The 21,331-nt window shown below is 36.6% G+C and overlaps 2 protein-coding genes across 8 annotated transcripts in view; both read right to left on the bottom strand.

The window, feature by feature from the left end:
- The window catches only part of GAPcenA (GTPase activating protein and centrosome-associated), a 772,500-nt gene that overhangs the window by 223,319 nt on the left and 527,850 nt on the right, over positions 1–21,331 (bottom strand). The gene's annotated exons all lie outside the window — the stretch shown is intronic.
- LOC145690564 (bromodomain-containing protein 2-like) overlaps positions 2,730–21,331 on the bottom strand; it is an 85,506-nt gene continuing 66,904 nt past the window's right edge. For both annotated transcript variants that reach the window (XM_081765578.1, XM_081765579.1), the window contains exons 6-7: positions 5,790–5,960; positions 2,730–2,878 (exon numbers count right to left, since the gene is read on the bottom strand). In XM_081765578.1, the coding sequence (XP_081621704.1) occupies positions 2,745–2,878; positions 5,790–5,960 (305 nt within the window). In that variant the 3' untranslated portion in view covers positions 2,730–2,744. The remainder of the gene's footprint in view (positions 2,879–5,789; positions 5,961–21,331) is intronic.

Raw genomic sequence — 21,331 nt, 5'->3', positions numbered from 1 at the left:
CAGAAACTTGTAAGTAGAATGAAACAATATATTAAAAAGAAAGAAAAAAATCGCGGCTTCGTAATTGGGAAGACGATGATCGTGAGTTATTTTTACTGTTTAAAACCATAGTACAGCATTGTCTGAAAATATTAACAATCTAATCCCGAAAATACTAGAGGAGTGTCGCGAGGTCACAATGAACAATTACTGTGACGCGAGACCGAACAAGGAGAATTCTGTCAGTGGCATATAGAACTTGGATCGCCGATGATTATCTTATTAGTTTTTCTTTTTTCAATGTAAAATGTTAAAATCTTTCACATCTTTGAAATTACAGAATTTATTCATGCAAACATGAAGTCGAGATATACGGATATAAAGAATTCAGTTTCAGAGAGCAAGAGCGAGAGAGAGGCTGTCTTTCATTTTAAAACTGGAGGGAAAGCTACGTTTAAGCACACTGCAACGTAGTTAAGAACTATTCCTCTCAGGTTTTTATTTTCAGCCCATAGCCTCATTATTTCTCAAAGCCTTTAGTTGTATATAGACAGGCACCTAGTGTAATGGTTAATTTTTCACTTTTGATACAAGAAATCAGAGTACCATTCCCAAGGGAAATATTGGGTTCACATTTCGCGTTCTTACATCTACATCAGAAAATCTCATCATTCAAAACACGTGTTAAAAAGCATCAGGGTAACTAGGCATACAGTAACAGGTCTTCTCTATCCTTACTAAATTATCCAACTCTGTTGATACATGACAGTTTCAGTTAGGACTATTGAGCGAGAAAACCTCTGATCTCACAATTTGCATACTGTTTTCAATTTGCTAGTTTTCAAAAGCCGAACGAAAAATTCATCAATAAATCTCTCATGAAATATTATGAAGATCTGATACTGTGATCTGCCGAAGTGCTGAACAACATTGACATTCCTCACTTTCCACGTTGTTTCACAATGAAATTTTCATTATATAATTATACACTATGTGATCAAAAGTATCCGGACTCTCCCCAAAAAACATACGTTTTTCGTATTAGGTACATTGTGTTGCCACCTACTGCCAGGTACTTATTATCGTCGACCTCAGTAGTCATTATACATCGTGAGAAACCAGAATGTGGCGCCCCGCGGAACTCACGAACTTCGAATGTGGTCAGGTGATTGCGTGTCACTTTTGTCAGAAGTAGGTACGCGAGATTTCCACACTCCTGAACATCCCTAGGTCCACTGTGTCTCTGATGTGATAGTGAAGTGGAAACGAGAAAGAACACGTACAGGCCGACCTCGTCTGCTGACTGATAGTTGAAGAGGGTCGTAAACTGTAATAGGGAGACATCTATCCAGACCATCACACAGGAATTTCAAACTGCATCAGGATCCACTCCAAGTACTATAACAGTTAGGCGTGAGATGAGAAAACTTGCAAAGCCACACATCACGCAGGTAAATGCCAAACGACGCCTCGCTTGGTGTAAGGAGCGTAAACACTGGACGACTGAGCAGTGGAAAAACATTGTGTGGAGTAACGAATCGCGGTACACAATGTGGCGATCCGATGGTAGGGTGTGGGTATGGCGAATGCCCGCTGAATGTCAGCTGTCAGCGTGTGTAGTGCCAACAGTAAAATTCGGAGGTGGTGGTGTGGTCGTGTTTTGTTGGAGGGGGCTTGCACCCCTTGTTGTTTTGCGTGGCACTCGCACAGCACAGGCCTACATTGATGTTTTAAGCATCTTGCTTCCCACTGTTGAAGCGCAATTCGGGGATGGCGATTTCATCTTTCAACACGATCGAGCACTTGTCGTACTGCACGGCCTGTGACGGAGTGGTTACACGACCATAACATCCCTGTAATGGATTGGCCTACACAGAGTCCTGACTTAAATCCTACAGAATACCTTTGGGATGCTTTGGAACGCCGACTTCGTGCAAGGCCTCACCGACCTACATCGATACCTCACCTCAGTTCAGCACTCCGTGAAGAATGGGCTGCCATTCCCCGAGAAACCTTGCAGCACCTGATTGAAAGTATGCCTGCGAGAGTGGAAGCTGTCATTGAGGTTAAGGATGGGCAAACACGATACTGAATTCCAGCAGTACCGATGGAGGGCGCCACGAACTTGTAAGTCATTTTCAGCCAGGTGTCCGGATACTTTTGATCACAGTATATATATATATATATAGTTACTGTAGATTCATTCATACTGTTTACACCACACACGCCTAGTTAAATATTTTCATATTCTTGCGCGCATCAGCAGCCAAGTTTAAATTTGTAGTACACGGTTTAGCAAAAGACCTTTCTTCGAATCCCTACCTTCGCAGTTCTGAAACAAACCACGTATTTCCTGCTGCATGAAAGTACGCAATGAAATAAAATAAGATTTCACATGATTCCTAAAAAGCTATACTGGCAACGTACAGTAGTTTCCAATTATTACACTTACCACTTAAAATTAAGCATGACCATATTTTAACCTTCCAATGCGTTGCATTTTGATTCTTTCCCGCTGCTTTTGTGCAGATTTTGGGCTAGGAAATTAATTCTAATTTGTATTTAACCACCCACAATATCTATTATAAACTTACCACTACTCATTTCTTTTGTTCCATCTTTACCCAGTAAAAGAGGCACATTCACATACTGATAATACTCAAAATAATTACAAGTATATTACAATAGAATTGCAAAAATGCAATGGTCAACAAGCAAGAGCATTCTACGAGATCTGATACATGTGAGATATCGAATAAATATTTTTAGACTAAGATACCTTTTTTTGGAGTTTTCTTTCCGGTGCCTAATTGTCCTGTTACATCTTGTAATCTCTTTTCTAACTCTTGTTTCTTCTCGGCCATTTGTTCATCCTTCGACTTCCCTGATGGCTTTTTGTCTGTAACGTAAAAAATTCAAATTTCTTTAAATATCTACTGTATACAAAGCAAAAGGATAGTAAACACACAACACAAAACTTCATTAAACTACCACAGCACAGTCCATTGAGAGTCCGTCTTTAAGAAAAGTAGTTGCAAAATAGACGAAAAGAGATGGAAACGAAAGAGGACCGGTATGGGCCATACGGTTGGTGATTGATGTTTGTGCACACAGACTTTTTCTCAGGTTCACAATATTTACGACATCACGGTTTCAAGCAATTCCACCGAAATCCAATTTTCATAAGGATTGTGCGGGGTCCTTTTGAAACGACCTGTGTACACAGAAGTATTTGGGAATTTAACTGAAGAACCTCACATTGGAAAAACCAAATGTCTAGGCTGACAAACACATGATTTAACAATTGCGAAAAAGATCAGTCATTCACAAGTTGTTTGGAAGTTAATGCGAAGACTTCTTTCATGTAGTTTCAAAGAAACTGACAGCTTTGAAACAATCATTGTATGCAGGTTGTGCAATATATTTCAACTAGCAAAGGAAGAGAAATTTATCGAACGGGAAGAATCAATAATAATAATAAAGGAAGATTACACAACTGAAGAACATGTATACTAATATAACTACGCAACATTATGCATGAAAGGACGCTCATTCCCTGCTTCAGAGCTTAGGCGCCCAGAACACTTGTTAATAGGATATATTGTGTTGAACTGACACTTGAATCCAGCCGAAAAAGTTAACTATGTAAAACAGCAAGTGATTTTTTTGAAAGGTATAAAGTATTAATTTCTTTCCAAAATCATGTAAGTTGAGAATAAACACACAACGCACAGAAAAGTTTCCTTCATTTACTTTTTGATACTTCAAGATAATTGCTTAGTTGAAATTAAAGGCTAAAACTCTAAACAATCTTCCTAAAAAAATCTAATTGAAAGAGGAGACAAGTAAACATCTTTAACAAAGAAACTGAAAAGCTAGAAAAGACATTCATTCCAGAACTACTTTTATTCTAGAGAGCCATCGAATGAATTTTAAATTTTCCAAACTGTACGAGGAGTGTTGGAGTGTTCAGAAAATATCCAACCTTTGGTTGGCAACTCGAAATACTGATCTCCTTCAAAGTAGTCTCCTTGGTAATGCACACACTTCTATCGCTCTTGCTATTGTTGGAAACACTTCTGGAATGAAGTTTTTGGAATGGTGAGCAACCGTGCCGTTGCACTCCGCACGATGTCTTCTCTTGACTCAAATTGGGTCCCTTTTATTAGCTTGAGAAATAGCAAAAGAGACAGAGCCATGTCGGGTGAGTAGGGAGTTTACGATACACAAGAATATTGTGTTTGGTGATGAAAGCCTGAGTCAAACTTCGCGGGGACACTCCTCATACCCAAATTTTCATTCAAAATTGAATGTATTCATCTGAATGAATAGCTTCCGCATGAGTATCGCCAAGCTTTCGGCAAAATTTAATGCTTTTTTGTGTGGTCATTTTACAAAACACTGAAATCCGACTACCGATAACTACACGTCTTCCCTCGTTGGTCAACTGCCAGCGACTGACGCTTTCTGCGGGCAGGAAAAAATTCACGACTGCGCATGAATGACCCCTCTACATCTACACTTCGCGACCCACTCTTCATTGGTTTACGCGGAAAAAAAGGTTCAATATTATTTTTTTTTAACAGACCTCGTATTTAATCTAATACTAAAATCTCCAGAATGTATACATGATTCCCCGACATTTGCAGCTTTTCTCACTAGTATACACCTAATTATAGGATGAAAGGAAAGGAAGAATCATTATTATCCGGACGAACTCCCGAAACTACGCCACTTCAAGCAACAAATCTCTATCAATGATTTTCACTGCAAGAATCATAAAAATATCCCTAATTTAAACTATTTTAGCAATATCACCATTTCTGTCCATCCTTTTCACTATCTCTGGAACAGTTTGTATTATTGAGTCCTAGACGCAATTATTATCTTTGAGAGTTTTGAAAATCATCTCATGTTTAACTGCGACAATTATTTAAACATTACATCGAAATAAAGTATCCAAAATAGTTTTTTTTTTTTCTTTTATACAAGTTGCAATCTATTTTGAGATCAAACTTACTGTCGAAATATTGCCTCCGAAACGGACAAAAAGCTAGGATTTTAGAAAGAAAATTTCTGTCTTGGTATTTGCTTTAACAACAGTTTAATAGCCTACAAGACTATAGTACGTGGTAAACTATTCCAAGTCATTTTACAAGTAATAATAACATTATTATTAAATTTGTATATTATAAAATTAGGACAGTGTACAACGAGAAAAAAAAAAAAAGGAAAGAAAGAAAAAGAAAAATCCCACAAATTGTACTGGAGAAAAAATGCTCAAGTTTTACAGTATTCAATAAATATTAGACGCAGTTCAACATAAACACGTCTTCAAAACAGTTTTTTGGTTCCTCGCTAATTACTGTTTCATAACATAGTATACTTTACCTCTGAGGTCCCAAGATTATGAAACTTAGCATGCAGTTTATAGTAAAAGTATTTTGCCATCCTATCGCCTTCAGTTATTGGCATGCTTCATCTACTCTAAGTTTCAGATAATTAATATGTGAACTTCAAATATGAATTATATATGGGTAAGCAACACTTTTTTCACCTTCCATAATATGCATGGTGCTGAATTTCAGATTTTTCACCTATCAGTGAAAGAGTTACAAGGCCGTTTCACAATAAATAGTTTTCATTATTGCATGCAGCCACATTTAAAATATCTATTTATCAACAATAAATGGGTGAAATAAAGAAATGTTCCAACATATTTCACTCCAACGACACACGATTACAGCTTACAGTATGACTCTTACTTTTCTAATGATTATAGCTATTGAGAATAATGAACTACTACTTACAATACGGCTTTCTGGGCTTCTTCCTTAAACAAGATGCAACATATGCCTCTAACTCTCGTAATGTAGAAGGTTTCAATGTTTCAAAATCAATCTCTATTTCATCGGGGTTAGAATCTCTTAATGAAGGCTCTCGAGACTGGATAATATGAACCACTCTTCCTAGTTTATCACCTGGAAGAAAAATAAAGAAAAATACTTTGTTTACGTATTGAAAGAGTGGAAGAAAATGCAAACAGAAACGTGTGTGTATGTAAAATAGAAATCTGCACGGGCCAGAATTTTTATCCCAGGTCCTGCTCAGCCCGTGAATTTATAATGTGAGACCCGACCCAAGTCCGAAATCCGTTTAGGCCTTTAGGCCCGAGCGCATGTGATAATCAAATGAACCCGAATTACAAAAACTTGCAATTAACGCAAAATTGTATTTTTATTTACAGTAATTAGAGTTTAACAGTTGTGATTTAAGAGTTCTCCAAAAAGAACAGTCCGATAAATATCGTTATGCAGTATATTTACAGAGTTAGGCTTGAGAAATATAGCTGCATATTTAAAAATTTACGGCCTAAGCCCGGCCCGAGTCCGAAATGATATATGTTTTCTACACCCGAGCCCGTGCAGACTTCTAATGTAAAACTTTGCAAGATATGAAGTATCTTTTATTACGCGAATGTTCAGGAAAATGCTCTGTTTCATGCTTAGATATTGAATTCAAAAAGAACGTCGTAGTAGTATGTGTCTTCCCAAAAGTTGATGAATAAAGAGAAAAGAGTGTTACTAAAACGAGACTTGAAAGGAATCGAAAGTATCCCTGGTTTAACACGAACACTTACTGGTATCCTGGGTAGTTTAATCGCTGAGGGCGACTTAATGTTTATTTCCTCAATCTGTCATATATTTACAAAATCACCAGCTTCTTGAAATCGTGGCCTAATTGTAGCAATGAGAGATTCTGATTTTGAGAATCTGGTACTCATCTACAAACAAGGTATTATAGAGCTCATTTCGACGTCATACAAAAAAAAAAAAAAAAAAAAAAGAACAGTTTATGCGATGTTATAAACTCTATCTTACCAGCTTGCATTCGACGTGTTTTAAGATGCCCAAATACAGCAATCTTGGTAAAAAGAAGCTGGCGTTGGTCAGCGATTAATATTAGCTGGCGTTGGTCAGCGTTGCACTTACTCTTTCTAGAAGAATCGTCGCCACCAAATATACAAACACAAAAAACCAAAGACAAAGATTCTTAAAATACAACCACGAAACAGGTATTCCTAATTCATTACTTATAACGGATATTACACAAACAAATAAAAAGTATACGCTACAAATCAGCCTGAACCCTCTTTCCATGTACCATACACTATTAACCAAGAAGGACACAGTTACTGGAAATGTGTACTAACAAATACCAAATAATCCTGTTTTCAGAATTAAGCAGAATACGAACACATAATCCTGTTTAATTTACACAACAAGTAACACCTACCGAACACGGTGCATTTCAGTTAATACTAATCTCGACAAAAAATATCTTTAGGGATGGTTTGATCATTAAGGACCAATTACTTAACCCACAAAATCTCTTAAATATGACAGTTTTCGATCTGGAAAGAATACAAATTATAAAAACTGCAGCCCATTCCGGTAAAGTTTCAATCTTCCATTCTTAAATTTAGTTGTTCCTATGGTTTAGTTATCAATGATATATCTATTTATGAACTATAAAATTATAATACCGGATTTCGAGAAAGTTAAGAGCTAAAACTCATCCTATGAATAGTAGAGTTTCTCGGTTACTAAGCAAGAATTGCACTCTATCATATTTTAAGGTTTTACCTACAAAAAAATTAGCGTTATTTTCGAAAAAAATACACAAAACGAAAAATCTGATACCGTATCAATAATGGTTGTAATTGAAATATGAACGTAATGATCAAGGATGCTTTCGGAAAGATCCTTTATTTGATTTTCACTCTCAAATGAACCACACTTATTTCGGTATGACGGAAACCTGTAGTCCTCCTGGAAAAACCTTATTAGACCAGTGTTTTATAATTTCGTGTTAAAATTTAAAACGGTTAGGGTTCTCAGTGGCAGGACAAAGCAGATGTAACTATCTTGCAACCAAGCCGCACTAAAACCAATAAGAAAAGAAGTTGCACTCGCTCCTACTTACAAATTAAATCCGCATCCATTTATAGAGCTCGTACTCGATTACTGTGTTTAACCCTTTCAGACCTAGTGGTCACATTTGTGTACATTAAGTTTTAAGCTTAATATAATTACTCTGGAGGATTCTAAATGGCTGGGTTTTTATGTCAGAATTCTTTGAACTTTTCTAAATCACTTTTCACTATTTCTGTGGTGTTTTAATCTGTTGTCAGGAAGCAATGCACATTTCTTTTAGACTACTTGCAGGAGCTATCACAATGGACAAAACTCACCCACGTAGGCTGTTTTATTCTTGGCGAAACAAGCTATTTGCAATAAATTCTCCGTTTGTTTTAGTGATGTATTTTGAGTTTCTAAACTATATAGATCACAATGATATGTTCGATTAATCCCATTTTTATTTTACATACGTATTTCAACCCTAATGCACGCAAAATGTTTCGTCCATAATTCTCTAAATATGACATCCGTAAACGAATTGACGGTTGTATTTCATTTGTTAAGTCATAAAGAATAATAATTCAAAATAACAATAACACCGGAGAGTAAACAAAAAATCAGGTCTGAAAGGGTTAAGTTCAAGCCATAAAGGAGGACTCGCGGGTTTAGATACAATTCTGGTACATACGAGGGATAAGTTCGTAGCACAAACCAAAAGCGAACGTGTAATTGTGAAATTTTATTCTACATAGCTCCCGAAGTTCAATACATTTCCTTGGACGGTACACGAATCTTTGCAGACCAGTTAAAAAGAATTCCGAAGACTGTTCTCTACACCATTGTTCTGTAGATCTAATCACCTTCTTATATCCAAAATTGAGCCTTTTCAGGTGTTCTTTCTGTTTAGGGAATGAGTAATAGTCCGACGGAACTACATCTGGAATAATATAGACATTAAACCCAATACCAACCTAAACCATAACGGTTGTATCTGCAGTGTTCGACGAACAGGGGCGTAGCACTTTCACTTTGTCTTCCAATCAAATATAGAATAATACTCTATATTAAATCTTCGTATCTTGGCCAGGTAAGTACAACTTTATCCTTATCCCAGAAGAATACCAAACACTTTCCCAGCTAACTTTTGCGCGAAGTACTTCACGCGAGAGCAAATGAAGTACCGCCACTCCATTAAGTGTTGTTTCGTTTCAGGATCGTAGTGGTATACCCATGTTTCCTTCATGGTTACCATTCAAGAGAGAATCAGCTGGTATTACAGTTCAAATGGGAGAGGACTTCTCGTAATGACCTTTCACGCTTTTAACTTGCTGTCATTTTTGGAAAACCATTGTGATGAGAGTTTGTGAATGCCCAGGTCGTTAAGAATTACGCTACAGATGCGTTCTCGAGAAATGCCCGCAATCTCTGACACAAGCTTCCCTAAAATTCTGTGATTTTCAACTGTCATTAATTTCTTCCACGATCTCATGGACAGTCACAGTCTTCCTGCACGTGAAACATCGTTTAAGAAATCGCTACGTTCAAACTGTGCCACCCACTTTTTCACTGTATTTCCTTCCGAATTTTATTCCCAGCCAAGTAACATCGTGTCCATGAGCCTTCTCGGGATACTCCCGTTTCTATCCACATTGTCATTCCACCAATCCTACCAACATCGTTTACTAGGATTAACCATCCATCTCCCTTAACCTACGGCATAATCGCGGGACATAAACAAAGATTTATAAATTTTTTCCTCACGAATTTGTTTTAAGAACTCCCCTTGATAGAACAAAAATTTGATTACAACTCTGGTCTCCGGATTTGTTGACTTCGCTGCCTGGGCACTCATTATTACTCCTGGGCCCTGAAAAACAGTTATATATTTCGTTAACATGTAAATTTGTATTTGAATACACATAATCGTCCTGCGCACCTCGGTTGGGCTACAAACATCTCAGCAGCCTCTCTTAGTAATAGACAGAAAAACTGCTCCGACAAATACCTTTGAGGCACGTGAGTCAAACTTTTAAATTTTGGGCACCATCTTTACAAAACAAAACCTCACTGCTGCAGATGTCGAAAGCGAATCTTGAGTTGCTAAATAAATCGCAGTCCAGAAATTTATCAAGCTCAAAATGAAACTAAAAGATGTTACTTTTGTTATTTTCCTTCTTTAAACGAAAAACATCTTTGCCATATTCCAGCGTTGCCAGCAAAATATTCACTTAAAAAATGTTAGGAAAAATACCTGCTTTTTGTAGGGAATAATAAGTTATGGGGAAACAACTGAAAGGCTTGAACCACGATTCAATGAGGCGTCCAATGATTAAAAACATTAAGTTACATATTTTAATTTTTTCCGAATTTTTATGGATACCACACATGAAATTAAAGTTTTTATAAATTGGAACGTACCCCGCATAAACTAAATAAATAAATCATAAAACTCCTGGAAACGTGGCAACTTTCCACCAATGTAGTAAGGAGTTACATATTTAATTTCAGGGGATTGTCAGAAACTGATTCCTTCACATAACTTTTGAACCTTTCTCCCCATGCTAAACACTCGGAACAAGTCAAGTTCTCACTATCTACTAAAAGTTATTTCCGGTAGTCTTCCTGTGATGATGAAACAGATAATGCTGAGATTATAGAATTTGCCTTTAGAAACTGAGTTTTTGAAATCTGAGGAACGTCACCTTTGATTTGTAAAATCGAGATTATACGAGAGTTGAGAGGTACGTACATCCAAAATTTCCTCCAGATCTTCATGGCAGTGTCTTGGTGAACAAAAATACAAATTTCGGTGTTTAATTCAATGACAATTCATAGTCGCGACAAAATTCTTCAACCGTGTTTTGTTCTGTAGAATATTACTCATTACACTATAACTCAAATTTTAACTTTTTCTGTAAAAGTCACGGAGATGGGCGTTCTTAAATTATTCCGATCCACTACGTCTACAAATCAAGTTAAATTTTTCCCATCACGTAAAAATTTTATCTACAGTAGGCTGAAAAATGAAATCTTTTGAGTTTTACGTCCCACGGTTATGCCGGTGAGGCTAAAGGAGACGGTGATTATGAGAAATGAATGAAATGGTGGAATGAAGAAAGTGGGAGGAAACGGGAGAACCCCGAGAAAACCCACGCACACGGTGTTTGTCCACCACAAAGTTCACTTGGCGGGGGCAGGCTGAAAAATGAATTTACGTAATACACTTTATATTTATCCTGACATTTGGTGCTGAAGCATACCCTCGAAAGAAAGAAGAAGAAAAAAGTCTCTTACTGATTCTGCTATTTAAAGTTGGAAATCTTGTAGTGGCTAGACTTCTTTTTAAATAGTGCTGTCACCAATAAGCACTACGTGGGTTGTGACGACCTATCGCTCCTTGCATTTTATTCAGGTAATCGTGACCAACAACATGTCTATAGTTTACAATAGAAGTTGAAAAAGGAAAAGTGTGTTTCGGTTTGTGTGCCGTGAAGATGATTGAATAAGTGAATGTGTAGGGTTTGTGTGTAAGGATTTAGAAACATATCTAAATAAGTGTGTAATACACGTAAACTAAATTGAATCCTTTATTTTTTTATATTTAATTATTTTCAGGTCAAACCTATAGTTACGAAGCATTGGACAAGTTACTTTGATATGCGCCATTTATTATCATTGATGTTATGTTTGGTGAAATTTTTGAATGTAACTTAATTTGTGTTTATGATAATTTATTAAAAGAAACTGAACTGAAATTTATTTGAAATTAAGATGTTATTTTGCAGCTTCATCAATGGTCAGATTCAGGCATGAGAAACTGTGAAACCACTTGAATTGTGGAATCATTTTAATTCGTTAGCTGTTAATTGTTATGTTTGCATTATTATTATTATTATAAATTGTTCATTCTTGTTGAAACTTATTCCTTTAATTGTAATTTTAAACTATCCTTTCTGACACTAAGTGGGAATTAAGTACACCTAGAATCATTTAGGGATACCTGTGGCTGTTTTTTAGTGCCTGATTAAAAAAAATCACAACAAACAAAATTTTAAATATATGTGTATTTTATACTTTTCACAATTCAACTATTATTTAAGTTGAAGAAGAGTATATTAATGTACTCTTTTACCTTACGAAAAAGGATATTATGTTATTTTTACGTTATACAGGATGTTCTACAAGTCTCACAAGCGAAATTTAACAATCGTCACTAAGCTGCAAGCCAGAAATTCCACAATGGATTTGAGCTTGGTTTCTCTAAAACAAATGAAATGAGTTAAAAATCAGAGATATAAAGAGCATCATACAAATATACTACTATATACAGGGTGTCCAAGAAGTCCTTCCCTGATTACAGAAATTGATAACTCAGGCTAGAAATAAGATAGAAATATGAAACTGGTGTTGAATTGTTTACAAACTATAAAAGTTTTGGTCACATCAGTACACTTCCACATGAGCACCCTTGGTAGCACGTAGCACATGTAGGCGATATTCAATTTCCATCCACACATTAGCCAACATCACTGGAGGGATCGATCCAACGACTGTGGTTATTCGTTGCTGCAGGGTTTCAAGATCTGGTACACGTGTCGGTAGACCTCATCCTTGACATAACCCCATAAAAAGAAGTCTAATGGGGTTATGTCAGGAGAGCGTGGAGGCCAAGCTGTTGGTCCATCACGACCAATCCATCGCCCAGGAAATGTCCTATCGAGATAGGCACGGACGTCCAAACCCCAATGAGGTGGTGCACCGTCTTGCTGAAAAACGACATCGGGGCGATACTGAAGCAGCTGAGGAACAGCATACAGCTGCAACATATCCAGGTACACTGCAGATGTGATGGTATCCTCAGCGAAGAAGAATGGCCCGATAATTCGATCGTGCAATAACGCGCACCAAACATTCACCTTTGGACTGCCTCTGGTGAACTCCCTGGCCTCCCTGGGGCGTTCTGAACCCCAAATGCGTACATTATGGCGATTCACTACTCCACTGACAAAGAATGTCGCTTCGTCGGAAAAGGCAATTCGTCTGAGATAACCATTATCGTCCTCAATACGTGATAGCCTTTCGACCGCAAAGTCATATCGACGTGTACCGTCGTCGGGCAACAAGGCCTGAACGAGTTGCACTTTGTAAGCACGAAACAATAAACGTTTGTGTAAAATGTCATGGATAGAGTTTTTTGGCATCTGTAATTCACGTGAGGCCCTGCGCACCGATTTCTTAGGACTTCTCAGAAAAGACTGCCGCACAGCCTCCACCGTGTCTGCTGAGGTTCTTGGTCGACCAGACCTCGGAAGGTCAGCAACCGACCCAGTGTTCTTGAACTTCTCATACCAGGCTTTAATGCTCTTGACATCAGGTGGAGTCCTCCCAAATGTTGTCTGGAACGTCTCTGCACCGTGGTTGGTGATCGTGTCTCATGGTACCACAGGACACACTGTGCCTTCTCCTGGTTGGTTGGCATGGCTTCTTACGTACTACAAACCTAAAACAAAAAAAAAAAAAAAAAAAAAAAAAAAAAAAAAAAAAAATTGAGACTTGGTAAAACAGAACAAACCTAACACAGACAAAAACTTTTATAGTTTGTAAACAATTCAACACCAGTTTCATATTTCTATCTTATTTCTAGCCTGAGTTATCAATTTTTGTAATCAGGGAAGGACTTCTCGGACACCCTGTATAATGTAGATATAATAGAGTTAACACCGCTTGTTTCATTCCCTCGACAACCACCTGCGTGGGAGATCCGTGCATCCGCGACCGCGGAGATTTATCACCAGGTATTTTGCAGCTACAGGAACGCTGACAAAAAATGATGGATGCTCATGGACATTACTTCGATACACTTTGATTTACCGTGTTTTTCATTCGACACTTGACAACCCGAATCATAGCATCTTCCTACGGCTTCGCTCGTTACAACTTAGGACACTGAAATCTAGAAGTTCGTTGATTCCTAATGCAGAAAATTTTTGGACATGAAACAGGTGTAGATAATGTCATTATGAAATGTGTTCTTATGTAAATCGTAAATGACATACTATCATGCCTTAATACTCTCATTTGCCTTAGTTTTTCTATTTAGAAAAAGGCGCGGGGGTTCAAACTACACATCCTGAGTTTTTATCATTTTCGTATTATCCATGTAGCTTACCACTCGACTATTTTATTATTAATTTCATGGCAGAAAAAGAACGTAAAAAATTCAAGAAAAAAAAATGTTACGTTCAGATAAATCCATCATGGGAAAATAAAATTTGGTTTCATGGAAGGTTATTTATTGGCTTAAATACTGCAATATACAGAAAATATGATGCAGGTACATCAGTTTGAGACAAATAACGGTAGTTGTTAAATTCAACATGCAACCGTGGACTTCAATTTAACATTGGTCTATCTGAGGCAACCAACGAACGAGAAGCAAACGTGCAAAATTTTTATTTCGTTTCATCGGCGGAAGTGGGCTCGTTATTAATTGGGAAATGACGTAACTTTGCATAAATGTAAGCAACTGAAACTAATAAGAAATATTGTTGCAATTCTAATAAGAAATGCTGATAGATCGATCCCATTTAAAATACATAAGAGATTTTGTTTATATATATATATATATAAAAGAACATAGGAATTATTCCTGTATTTTAAATACTCAAATTTCTCTTCCTCGCAAAAGGTAGAATTGCCATTAAATTTTGCTTAAGATATACAAACTTTTTTGGTGGGGGAGGGGTCAAACCTTAAAACAAAAGAACATTTTTGGTTAGCTTAACTAACCAGGATTATGCACCGACACTAAAGAAGACGGTCGTAATGACATGGATGATACTGCTAGAACAACCAACCAACCAACCAACCAACCAACCAAAGAACATCCACACTCATATTGATTCTCAACTACAAAGTCAAAGAACGTCTTTCCGTCTCCTGAAGGTATCATGTGGACTAAGGGTGGGCCATACAATGTGGCACCCGATACGGTTTGTGACTAGGTTAGTAACACACTTAGACACTTAAGATCAGATTTCTTAGTTTCTGGAAGGTGTCCATAGTCTTACAACGAAGGTGGAAACTTGTTTTCGTGACTGAAGAATTCGTCCAGATCAGAACCTCGCTACTGAAAATCGATATATACTTTAGAGGACTGATTGGCATCATTCCTTACGCTTCTCATTATCAATAGCGATACGTTTTAAATATGAGCTTTTTTTTTTTTAATTTTTTTTTTAACAATTTTATTTTGATTGCATGTGGTTTTACAGTCAATATTGGTTGCTGTTCACGTATATTATTGACGAATTCATTAAACTGATACATTCCAAGTTTCTTACTTCTTTTAAATCTTCGATTCCAATTTGAGACTAACTTTATTATGTAGATTTTGGAGTTCTTGGCTGCTGTCTTCAAATACATTTTCTAAATCCCCAATAGTATTTGAAAGTCGAAGACGTTTTTAATGAGCATTCACGTTGTTCCTTTGAAGTTGTATAATTTCTTACATACTTTCTGAATCATTTTTATTACTACAGGGCAAGCTACCTGCACTTCCATCCTTTTAACGTGAACATTACCATGCTCATGAGCCTGGCCCAATCTCATTGCAGAACACAATTTCCCGCTAATCTTGGTAATAATGTTCCCTCACAAAATATCCTCTTGAATCCTACAATGCATTTCAGCTAGATTTGTTATGCCATGCACTTATTTTAGGAGTCATCAAGCATAGTTCTGATGGCGCATGAAGGATGGTAATCATTTACCTTTAAAGCAGAAGTTGGAAGTGACCATCTTCCCTTAGGCAAACTCGAACCCGTCGCTCTATGCTGCAGCTGTCTCCTGGGTGATGATAAGAGTTTCTCTTGTCATGTTTCCGCACAAGTTCCCGTATTCATGGGTTAGCACGGTACACGCGACTCTTAAGATAACTCCATAGGAAGTAATCTCGGAAGGTAAGTACCCAAGAACCGTGGGCAAGTTCTTAGAAATGATCCGATCACTAAAATAACTGCTGATCAGGGCCAAACATGTCATAAGACATATGGCAATGGCCAGATCGTCGTGATAACGTTCTGTTAGTTCGATGTCGTCCGTTCGTTGGACAAATAAATTAGAACTTTCTTTTTACGACAAAGTCAGTTTTTGTGTTTAGTTCAGGCATTCAATCATTAAGTTCTAGTAAGAAATAATAATTATTCCTTCTTAATATTTTGAGCTTACTGCTTTCAGCAACGTAGGATTCGAACTCTGATCTTCCATGTCAAATGTACATTGTTTACAGGAAAAAAAAAAAATCAATCTTCCCAAATTCGTAGTTTAAAATTTCCCGAACGCGCCCTACAGACAAATGCTTCTTGTTTAACATTCAAACTTTACATTAAGTAACTAGTTTAACGTCACAGAAACGGTGTAATAAACACTGAATTAATGACGTAAGAACGAAAGGAATGTGAATAAAGGAGGAAAGGAGAAAACTCATCCCGTCACTCTGTGTCTGTTTACAACAAAACCAATATCGAGCACCCATCGTTTCAACGCAGGAAGTTTGGCGCCGTAAGTGAAAATTCTACAGAATACACCACAAAATGTGTGTTTTAGTATCAACATGCAAATATTTAAAACCCGCGTAGTATTGAAACATGCTCGATTCCTTCGTTCAGTGGTATGCGAGACAATGACCGGTCACCGAAAACGTACTAGTTTGCTTCACTAGTTCTAAAACGCAAGCAAGGATTTTGTTGAAAAACAAGAACAGCAACATATGAACATCACGCAGATTCCATTTACGATTTCTTTTTCCTCCTACAGCAAAGGTATAAAGACTTCAACATTAAAATAGGAATTCCACATCATGGAACTCTTACTTCCACAGTACAGTGGAAACAAATATTTCTTTACGATAATATGAATCCTACATTTAGTTTATTTTTCTTTATTTCACTGCGAATTGCTAAATAAATACATCCACTCTTTCTTACGTATTTTTCGAAGGACGAGTCAACACAGCACATCATTCAACATCCAGAAGTTTCTGTTCCCCTTCTCAAAAGGTGCATTCCAGTTACGAAATATTTCTTTACGTCTTGTCTGAAAGTCTTTCTTTATTTTAAGATTCCGTATTGACGTTGAAAATGAAAGTTTCATTTGACCTCACGTACCATAAATATTGTTCACAACTGCTTCATTTTTAGTGATAAAAATTTTAGAAACTAAGTAATAATAAATATTGCATTATAAACATAAGGTAGAAAGTACATTCCGTATCTACACGCATTTCATATTTAGAGATCAACAGTTCGGTTAAATTAGTCCGACTATTCACTGAGTATTGACCCATTGATGTGCAACTTTACTTGGCGAAATAAACCTATTCACGAATTAATATATATATATATATATATATATATATATATATATATATATATATATATATATATATATATATATATAAGTAGCTGCTCCAAAATCCTTTCACTTGCGTGTTTATGTACCTCCACTTAACGCAGAAAGGAAACTCCGACAGAACTGAAAATAATGGGAACAAAAACCGAAAAAAATTGTTTTAATTACGCATGATGCAAAAATGAATATACCCGTTGATCCAACTGCATTTTCTGGAAGAATGAGTAACGTATTCCACTACAGAAACTAAAGCAAAAAGATGATGCGCATAACTACACAACAAACGTTTGTTACACGTATTTCGTGAAAAAGTTCAGGTTTGCAATAATAATAATAATAATAATAATAATAATAATAATAATAATAATAATAATAATAATAGCAGCAGCAGCTTTAACCACATCTGAAATCACCTTACAATATTTATAAAGTCTTGTAATCGTCTGCGATAGAGGTATCCATGTACCTATCCGTGGCAGAAATTTTTCTCTACATACTTGTTGCTGTTAAAGATTGAAAATATATATTGCCAAACGCAACAAGAATAACGTGATCCAAAAACACAACGGGTGCAAATACTTCGTCTTCAAGAAACAGAGATGACTACAGGCCTGGTTCAGGGTAATGTCTGTTCGAGAATCTTCGCTATTAAATCAACAAACAAAACATACACCAAGTGGTTCAGAAATAGAATGTTTTTGGTTCTATTAACATGCAAACGAATTACGTAAGCACTGCTGGAAAGTCGAAATAAACTTCTCTGCACGAAACAGCTTCTATATGTGCACGTATGCGATAAAGAGTTGAATGACATTATCTAATTAAAAAGAATACAGCAATACTATTTGAATATGGATTACCTATTGAATAGTTTCCGCAGACAGAAATGAATATGGTAACTCACAAATAACGTCACATTCTACATGCTAAATACGCACTAACAGCGACTCTAATTATGCCGTTAATAGTACACAGTTTTCCCACTTCAGTAGACAACACACAACACTAATGATCAATTTGAAAGGAAGTGGATATAAGACGAGTAAACTTCCGTATTGCGTCCTGCTCCAACAACATATTCTACTATAGGAAATGCTGGTAATATACCCTACTAATGCTGCTGATTGCTCCATACAGAGATTGTGAAGTAATAGTACGTAATTGATGTTTTACACTACGTACCACAAGATAAATGTCTGTAGCGACTTAAAGCTATTCAAGATCTTTAATCCCTTGCATTAGTTTTTTTTTTTTTTTTTTTGAAAGGAATATTTAACGCAACTCTGGAGTATAAATATGCACTAATCAGAGAACAACGACTGTTCTCTGCTATGGGTTTGGCTTGATTTGCAAGAAGAATATCCTCACCTTAGGATCGCCTCAAGAAATTGCCGGACGAATGTTAATAACAGCGGATGACCAAGTTTACGCGTGCCATGAGATCATTGTAAGCTGATATCACTTCATTTCCTGCACATTATATGTACACAAAAATTTGTTTTATTTTTCGAGCTTTTGCCAAAAATTGCGTAGTTTGGTCCCACTTTGCGGCACCGTGGAGTTTCGTACGGGAGGGTCCCAAAACTTGTCGCTGAAATCTGATTGGCAATAGCACATCTGATAGAGCATCATGAGAAATGAAAACGAGGAAAATTTAAGGTGTTGTGGACAAGGAAGATAGGAGCTACGGGGCTTCAAACTTTGAATATCTCAAAAATTATATCATGGAATTATGTACGTTTAAAGTAATTATCTTGAAAAACCGTTAAAGCAATCAAAACAAAATTTGTACAATATAATGAGAACAAAATACCCTATCGAAAGCCACAAACAGTGTTGCCATATGTGAAGCTGTGTTGTCAACTCAGCATAAAATATTTTCTTTGAAATAGCACCATATACAAATGTGCACAGATTTAAAATGAACTATTATCACTAAACATAACAGTGAAGTGTAGTGGTACAGTGTTGTACACTATTAGAGCTGTGTGTGCTGAAACTGTACAATGGAGAAGTCTGATAGGTGGGAACAGAGTGTAATAAAGAAATGCACTAGAAAAAAGGGAGGGATCTGCATTACACTTCCATAACCCCGGTGAATAAGCAGAGAACTCACGAATACAAAATGATACACGCTTCGAAAGAAACACATTTTTAATTCTGTAAACTGGTTCTCCAGATTTTCTTATCAGTATTTTAAAGAGTACTTTCTTGGTTTATGTCTTTCGTGTTAAGTGACATTCTTTTACTTCCTCTCCTACATACCATATGATTGTACATTGTAATATTACCATATTCACATTGGAAATATAATTATTTTATTACTGTCTCATTTCATTTTTAGTCGGTCCGGACAGCCGTGTGGTCTAGAAGGTTAGACAACTGACATATTAGGGATCGCGAAGTCGAATCCAGCCTCGGACATGTTTTTGTTGTATTTTTCACCTTACATTTCATTGTTGCCTTTCTCTTTCATAATGGTTTGGATCCCACTTTACACTATAGCTCTCGTCCAGGACGTAAAAATGACATCACTCAATTACGTTTTTCAAATGCATCAATATTTTTGTGACAATGTTCACATTGTACTTTGTTATCTATCGATGTTATGCATTTGAACTAAATTCACAGTATGAGACCCAGATTCCTTTATTACCCTCTGTTGCCACATATCAGACTTCTCCATTGTATATTTTCAGCCCACGTAGCTCCAACAGTGTATATACCACTACACTTCACTGTTATGTGTAGTGATGATAGTGCATTTTAAATATGCGTATATTTGTATATGGTGCTATTTCAAAGAAAAAAAAATACGCTGAGTTGGCAACAATGCTTCACCTATGGCAACATTGTTTGTGGTTTTCGATAGGGCATTTTGTTGTTATATTGTGCAACTTTTTTTTTTTTTTTTTTGATTGCTTTAACGGCTTTTAAGATATTTACTTAAACCGTATATATATTTCCATGATATAATTTTTGGGATATTCAAATTTTGAAGCCCCGTTCCTCCTATCCTTCTGGTTCATATCACCTTAAATTTTGCTAGTTTTCATTTCTCATGATGCTCTATGAGACATGCTATGTGACAGTCAGATTTCAGCGACAACTTGTGTGACCCTCCCGTGTGAGACGAGACGGCAAAGAAAACAGATCTCTCATTGCCTTCTGGCCCGGAGTCAAATGTGTGGGACTCATCGACCCAACTTATAGTGCTTGCAAGTTAATGGAGGTGCTGCCGACTGGTTTCTCCACTCACAAATAAAGGGTCCAAATGGATGAACCGAGCTGCGGGATGGGACATAGTGTGTCTTATAAGGATGTGAAAATATGTGCATGTGCAAAGTTATAGCAGCTGAGCGCCATAAGAAACGGAGAGAGAGCGGGGTCAAAGTTGGTGGGAAAAGGCTATGTTATATTATAGAAATACATCAAATAAAGCGCTGAGTCGTAAAAATAGTGAAAGATAGATAATACAAACAGTAGTAGTTTAACATATTGGCAAAAGAAGAATGGGCAGTGTAGATCATGAACTTCCGCCACCATTTAGAAATCCGCCATTTTGAAATTGTGATATTGTAATGAAATTGAAATTGTGATTTTGAAATGGAAAGGTAGTCATGTGATATATATCAATTAGGATCAGCATGTTCTCAAAAAGTCTATTATGAACTTCAGTGATCGTTACCTGTACTTATTTGGAAGATTTAGGATCATAACATTCGACTGCAGTAGCCCACTTTTCATCCAGATATCACATGCTACGCTCGTCCCAAGTTACTTTTGCTTACGAAGGTGGACAAAGAAAGTTGAGTGAAAATATAGCAAGTTGTGAAAAAAATAGTGTTCTATATACAGTACGTTATAATTACATCCCAATCTATCATATTTTATTGTGTTATGGTCTATATTATTAAGTATGTCATTTAACAAAAGGTAGCTATATAAACCCCACTCTTTTCAACCAAAAGCGAAAAACAAAGCGTAAACGGTTCTTCCAGGCAGTTCGGAACAGTTCT

Source organism: Thermobia domestica, chromosome 7 (genome assembly GCF_964235325.1).
Source record: "Thermobia domestica chromosome 7, izTheDome1.hap1.1, whole genome shotgun sequence".
Classification (NCBI taxonomy): domain Eukaryota; kingdom Metazoa; phylum Arthropoda; class Insecta; order Zygentoma; family Lepismatidae; genus Thermobia; species Thermobia domestica.
Note: the sequence above shows the minus strand (reverse complement) of the source record. Positions and strands in the feature narration are given on the sequence as shown.